Source organism: Hirundo rustica, chromosome 5 (genome assembly GCF_015227805.2).
Source record: "Hirundo rustica isolate bHirRus1 chromosome 5, bHirRus1.pri.v3, whole genome shotgun sequence".
Classification (NCBI taxonomy): Eukaryota; Metazoa; Chordata; class Aves; order Passeriformes; family Hirundinidae; genus Hirundo; species Hirundo rustica.
The window spans coordinates 12,203,124-12,209,688 of record NC_053454.1 but is presented as its reverse complement, the minus strand read 5'-3'; the positions used below and the strand labels follow the sequence as shown (position 1 = coordinate 12,209,688).

Genomic DNA, 6,565 nt, shown 5'->3' with positions numbered 1-6,565 from the left:
TGGCCATGGGCATGTCCAGGTGATGCACAAAAATAGGTATTGATATCTCTAAAGTGTGTTGGGTCTTGTACAGAAGCTGTTGGCTTGGAGAGAAGGATTCTGAAAGGCAAACTAAGCAATGATTTTCCTGATAGTACGTCTGTCTGAGCTGTTGCACATTTTTGAGCCCAGAACTAGATTAGATTGCTGAGTTGCTACTGTCTCTACCAGATATTTGTACAGACACTTGAGTGGAACCACTACGGCCAGAATGGCTCATCTAAAGGATTAGTAGGATTAGCAAACGAGGACTTAATCTTCAAGAGGGAATTACAAAATCTGATAGACACATTCCTTCAATGTACACTTAGAATTGAAACAAACTGGAAAGAAAAGCACTCATTTATTTATTCCCCCTGTACCTCTCCTAGGGTCAGATTTTCCCATCCTTATTCCATGACTCAAAGGGACAGTCAAATTTTCTATAGCTAAAATCAGACTCCTAGTTTCAACAAAACAAAGTGATTCCATAATAAAGAAAAAACCCTTTCCTGCCCTTCCCCAACAGTCTTTTTGCTGTGAATTAATCTTATTATTCACTTATTTACATAACAGTTGTCAAACGTGTTGATTTGTACCATCAGGATGTCAAGTAGAGGAGCTGTGATTGTCATGTAAACACCCAGTTATGAAGATGGGGCTTTTGCAAAACATGGTGAGAGCACTGACCAAGTCACCAGGGTTGGCAGTGCTGTGGATGAACAGCCAACTAATGCTATTCTAGAGAGAGAAGAATTGCACTGAGGTAAGAAAGGGATTCTCTGAGGTAACAGCAGCTGCTTCCAAGAATATGGGGAAGATACTTTCTATTCTTGGCACCAAAGAGCTGTTGGTTGTGAAGGTCTCATGTGCTGCATATTCTGAAGACACCCATGACTCCAGAATTAGTGTCTGGAAGTTTTATAAATCCAGTTAGCTCAACTATATGGGTTATGCCTCAAAAAACTGTCTGAGTTTTTAATAGGCTTTCCGAGCCTCTGGCTCAGAATTTGCATTCTCACAACTCAGAAATACTATTAAAAACAAATCACTAATTTCATCAAATTGTTTGTACTATAGAAAAATTCTGCTAGTAGAAACCTAATTGTCAAAGCATGCAGACACAACAAAGTTTACTTTGTTATGGAAACAAAGGTTATGCTGGGAAAAACAACTTGCAAGTGGCTGAGAAAAGTAAGTTTATAAGAATGACACTTTTCCGCTTGATCTTGAAAGACAAATTGCAACACAAGCATCTTGGATTAGAAGATTGCTTTTATTTTATTTTCCACAGAGACGTGTTTCTTTCACCTCTATTCTCACAAATCTGACATCAAAAACTATCAAGATATATATATGAGCTATACAGGCAGAGAAATCTGCCAGTACAGCATGACTCTCCTTCTATCAAACCTTCTAAGAAAAACAAATACGGTCCCTTCCATGCCCATCTAATACAAGAAAAACAGCTAAGTCAAGAGAGAATGTATATATGAGTCTAGTTATTCATAAAAGAGTAAAAATAAAAAAAAAATCTAGTTTCTGACATTTAAACAAAACATACTTTATACATTTGGCTAAGCTGAAATACCGTACCTTGCCAAATGAAAAACTGCTCCCTAATGGTAGTTTCCCTAGCAGCTCAGTAGGTATGCAAGGCATGCAATTCATTTCCTGCCAAGGCAGAGAAAAATGGGTAGGTCTGAGATTGTATTGCTAGTGTGCTTGAAAAAGATCTTAGTTGTTAACGTTATAGACTGAATATACATATTTTGGCTTTTGGTCTCCTTGAAACTTTCCCAGGTATAACTTTTGGGTTAACTGCCTTTTAGCTCTCAGTGATGGAGTGTTCAATAGGAGGTGAAATAGGAATTTCCAGAGCATTACAGTCATCAGTGAGGAACACCAGGTCCTGGAGAAAGAAAAACAAAACAAAAACAGGCTAAGATTTATAAGGAGGAAGGCAGAAGATAGCACTGTGAGAATCTTGGGCCTGAACCAGTTTTGGTGGTCAGGGAACAGTGGTCAGGCAGGGCTAAAAGCAGGGACTCTGTCCCTATTGATGCATCTTGACCTACCCTTCTGCAGTAGGAGATCAAGATGGTGTACAGGCTCCGGGCTTTTTCCTTCAGCTCATTCACTTCAACCACTCTGTCACATCCAGGGTAGGCCACAAAATCACGGAGTTTTGCCAACACACAGTAATTCTGCAAAGCATGCAAAAGAGGTCTGTGTAACCCTGCACAAATACAGATTTATGTTTCTCGTCCACCACTTCCAAAATTGTTACTGCTGTGTGGGAACCTTGAATTCCTACCTCTATGTACATGTCATCTATGCAACATTTAGTCAGGCAAATTAATCATCAATATTTTATAACAAAGATATTTGCTCCAAATAAGTGTTTGGAAAATTGCATATATACAGTCTTAGTCTGCCAGCTTATTTCTCACATGCTTTAGGAGGCAGCAGTGCCAATACAATCAAATCTGCTCCCATAGTAGGTGAAGTATTCTACAGAATAGGTGCACTGTCTCACACTTTAGGGAGCACCAGACTTAGCAGATGAACAGATTACCAAGATCTCACAGACTCAATTCCTATGTTCCTGTACAATAGGAGAAACTGGGACTGCGAGTCCTGATTTTTTCAAAGTAATTTTTACCTCAGACTTTGTGTAGTTGAAATAAAACTCAGGCAACATGAATTTCACAACGTGTATGTGAAGTAGGTAAATAAATACCCCAGCTTTTGCTTTAAAGCCAGGAAAACTGAGGCACTGGAATCACATTTCTTGGTCTTTGCCATGATGCGAGACACTGGCAGCTCTGGAATTGGGATCTAGAATGTCCTGAATTACAAGGCTTGGTGTAGTTGCTTATGGAAAAATGCTCCAGTAATTTGTTTTGTCTGATATTTTCTATTTTTTTAATTTACTCTATTGGACTCTGGAAAAAGATGCAAAACATATCAAATATCCCACTGCAGAACACTATGTATGTGCAAGTTAATTTTTTTGTAGCTGAGGGAAAACTATTGCTTTTTTTTCCTCAATATCATGCTTCCATATACTCAGGCACACTTCCTTTCTGTATTCAACAAGTAGCTACTTAAAAGAGAAAAGGCCAGCAAGGTATTCCTGCATTGCTATTTATTAAAATTACATGCCAAAAACCACTCAGGATATAAAATGAAGTCGATTTATTAAGTGAAGAAAGTTAATTCTACATTACTTCTTTTACACTATATTCAAAGTTTTGTTACACTTATTCAACTTACGAAAAGGCTGTCACAGTAAATTAATTGTGTGCATATGGCAATAACTTAAAAATATTGACTTCCTAATTTTAAAATTTTTAAGCACGTAAAACCTCAGAAAGTACATCGGGATTTTAATAAGGTTCAAACAGATTTTTTTTCTTTGTCACTCATCTATCTAGTTAATTAAACTTTTAAAAATCCTTTTAAATCACTCCTCTGGGGTATAATATTAAGAGTTACTCTCACTTTTCAGTTTCTGCTTTTGCTGCACAAGAGTAAGAAAGAAGTGTGCAAACTTACATGTATGTCCAAGTACAGCCTGGGCAGCGTCTCCACGCATGAGTCCTGCTGGAAAGAGGAAAGACTCCTTGAGATTTTATTTTCAAGAAATCTGTGTCAGAAGTGGCAACATGCAGTGTCTGTGCAGGAGCAGTTTTTAGGTAGACTCACCACAGTTTTGGAGGTCTGCAGCTTCTTAAAGGACTCGGTGATTTCCTTGCTCAGAGACAGAACCCTCGAGTAGCAAGTTGGAGGGGCTGCGCTGGCTGGCAGGGCAGCAGAGAGCAGAGCAATCAGGAGCAGCAGCATCTTCATTGCGGGGAGTTCGTCCAAAAGAGGAGGAAGGGAGGGAAAAAATCACTCCCACTGCTTAGGTAGGTACTGCTGAGCATCTGCGAGTGAGTTCAGCAAATGAGCCCTCAATTAAATAGTCTTCTGCATGAACAGGAAGAAAAGTCTGGGGGTGGTCCGAGCAGCAGCTTACGGCTGTCTTAAATTTCCTGCCAGCCTATGAGGGAGAGCTGCAAGCACTTTCCTGCCTGGAGCAGGGAAAGAGGGAATGAGGGTAACAAAAACAAACACCACTGGCTCTTCTCATTCCAGAAATAAAACAGCCTAGGGAGCATCTCAAACAACAGCAAGGCGTGTAAGAAAAAGCACAGGGTTCTCAAAGTGTCACAGACCCTGGTCCTGTAGGTGCTTTGGCACGTGCGTCTCTTCTGAGCCGTGGGACTACATCGACTGCAGATGGAGAGAAATCCTTCCAAAAAGCAAACTTCCCCTGCACAGGAAGGACATGGACCTGTTGCAGTGAGTCCAGAGGGGGCCACCAAATTGATTAAAGGGATGGAGCACCTCTCCTATGAGGAAAGGCTGACAGAATTATAGAATTGGGATTGTTCCGCCTGGAGAAGAGAAAACCTCAGGGTGACCTAATTTCAGCTTTCCAGTACTTGAAGGAAGCCTACAGGAAAGATAGAGAGGAACTTTTTACAAGGGCATGACAGGGGGGAACAACTTCAAACTGAAAAAGAGTAGGTTTAGACTAGATATAGGAAGAAATTATTTCCTGTAAGGTTGGTGAGGCACTGAAACGGGTTGCGTCTAGAATTTGCGGATGCCACATCTGCGGAAGTGTTCAAGGCTGAGTTGGATTGTGCTCTGAGCAAGCAATCTGGTCTAGTGGAAGGTGTCCTCCTGCCCATGACAGTGTGGTTGGAACAAAATGATTTTTAAAGTTGCTTCCAAAACAATTCTATGATTCTATTAATTACAATTTGTCAATCAAAGCAATAATGCTTGTGATGCATGTGTGGGGAGATCCACGTATTTACATATTCATAGTCTCAAGCAAAATGAATACATCTCTGTATGGCTGTGATAAAAGTATAAACATGATTTGGCTTGGGTTGAATTTTTAAGGTTTTGTTCTTTTATTAGATGCCAGACGAAGCCAAGAAATCCAGGTGTTGGGATGCAGGCCTGAAGCTGAACATATGTTATTTTATATGTTAATTGTCCTGTAAAATGGAGATACCCTTGAATGAAGAACTGGTTGTTTTGAAAGCTATGCCACCCCCAAATTTTTAAATTCAGATGTAAGTATGGTATTAGCTGAAGCAATAAAGTATCTGATGAAGTAGTGCAGTCCTCTGGCATTGTAGTACATCAGGAAGATTCATCTGAAGGTGGGAAAAATAGTTTTGGAGAAAAAGACGTACTCTATACATTGCAGAGAACTCTGAGTTAAACCCATCAAAACACCTGGGGGGAAATAGGAGAACAGGGCTGTGTGCCACTGTCTTGTTATGCGCTTCTTTGCTTTCATTAAGAACAGTTGGTTTAGTAGCATCGTGTGTTTCTGAATGTTAAAGTGGCAGATTCTTGGAGAAGAAAGAAAAGTTAGGAGTCCTGGTTGGGGAAGTTTTAGAACTGGTCTTGGACTGCTGGATCCTCTTTTCAGGAAGAATTGCCTGGACTAGTCAGTTAAGAGGGCAGAGGGAGACAGAAAGCCTTTTGAGAGGGCCCCAAGCATCCATAGATCTAAACACGGCTACCTGGTGCATATCCAGGGAAAGGGTTCTACTGGCTGTGAGGCTTGCTGGTAAAGAAACAGATTCTTTATCACCATCTCATTGTTGTAAAGAATAGCTCAGGGTAGGAGAGAAATATTGTCCTTCTATCACATTCATGTTTGGCAAGCTGCTAAAATGTATTTGCTCTGCCAGAGCAGTTTTCTGAACAGCATAAATGGTCTCCCAGTACTAGAAGTCAGCAATCCAGCTGCTGCCAAGGATGACTTAGGAAAACAAAGGCTGGATTCAGGTTTCACCAAAACACTCAGCTACCCTCAGAAACAGTAGGCTTTGTTGTAGTTGTTGTTTTGGTTTGGTTTTTTCCCTGAAAAAAAAAAATACTAGTGTTTCATTTCCTACCCATATCTTTTCCATGGGCCAGGTTTACTTGCATCGACTATGCACAGTCAACTCCGGCCCAAATGGGTATTTTCCAATACCCTGTATCTCATCAGCACTACTGCCTATCTCAGCATGCCGACTCTGCAATTCAGTTAAACCAAGACAAATACTTCCTTGTCAGTTATTTCTATGTGTAGCTCATCAGCAAGATTATCCTTGATCTCTGAGTACTTTCAATTTATGGTCCAGGTGTGAGCAAATAATTTATTTTTCTCTAAGAAGGTCAGTGGTGACTTCAGGAGAACTTGCATGTGATACCAGGCACTGGGAGTCCTTTCAGTCTAAGGTAGCTGCCACAACTGTGAGCCAGATACACAGCTACCAAAGCCCTTGAAACTCCAGAATCTTTTCAGTGATTGTTTTTATCCAGTCATTTATGCAAAGCCACTTATTAATTCTGGTGCATTCCCTGCCTTGGGCAGAGAAGGTCTTTAACAGGGAAACACAAGCTGTTCTTCACGAAGGTTAATAGCCTCTTAGAGGCAATATTCAAAATGGACATTGAAATAGAATTGGGAGCTACAGGAGGG

General features: G+C 40.5%; 1 protein-coding gene across 3 annotated transcripts; it reads right to left on the bottom strand.

The window, feature by feature from the left end:
* Nucleotides 1-1,297: 1,297 nt before the first annotated feature.
* Nucleotides 1,298-3,953, bottom strand: CYTL1 (cytokine like 1). 3 transcript variants are annotated; one of them, XM_040065123.2, is made up of 4 exons: nucleotides 3,730-3,953; nucleotides 3,580-3,627; nucleotides 2,097-2,225; nucleotides 1,298-1,930 (listed from the first exon to the last, which is right to left on the bottom strand). In XM_040065123.2, the coding sequence occupies exons 1-4, from the start codon at nucleotides 3,871-3,873 to the stop codon at nucleotides 1,847-1,849; spliced, it is 405 nt and encodes a 134-aa protein (XP_039921057.1). In that variant the 5' UTR covers nucleotides 3,874-3,953; the 3' UTR covers nucleotides 1,298-1,846. The 3 variants fall into 3 exon arrangements, with proteins under 3 accessions (XP_039921057.1, XP_039921059.1, XP_039921058.1); XM_040065125.2 differs by having other exon boundaries at nucleotides 3,580-3,624; XM_040065124.2 differs by having other exon boundaries at nucleotides 3,733-3,953.
* Between the last annotated feature and the right edge of the window lie 2,612 nt (nucleotides 3,954-6,565).

Excerpts from the sequence above, each read along its gene's own strand:
- CYTL1 (XM_040065123.2), bottom strand. The coding sequence starts at position 3,873 with ATGAAGATGCTGCTGCTCCTGATTGCTCTGCTCTCTGCTGCCCTGCCA. Across the intron at positions 3,628-3,729 it reads TGCAGACCTCCAAAACTGTG|CAGGACTCATGCGTGGAGAC; the intron begins GTGAGTCTACCT and ends TCCTCTTTCCAG. Across the intron at positions 1,931-2,096 it reads TGATCTCCTACTGCAGAAGG|GACCTGGTGTTCCTCACTGA; the intron begins GTAGGTCAAGAT and ends TTCTTTCTCCAG.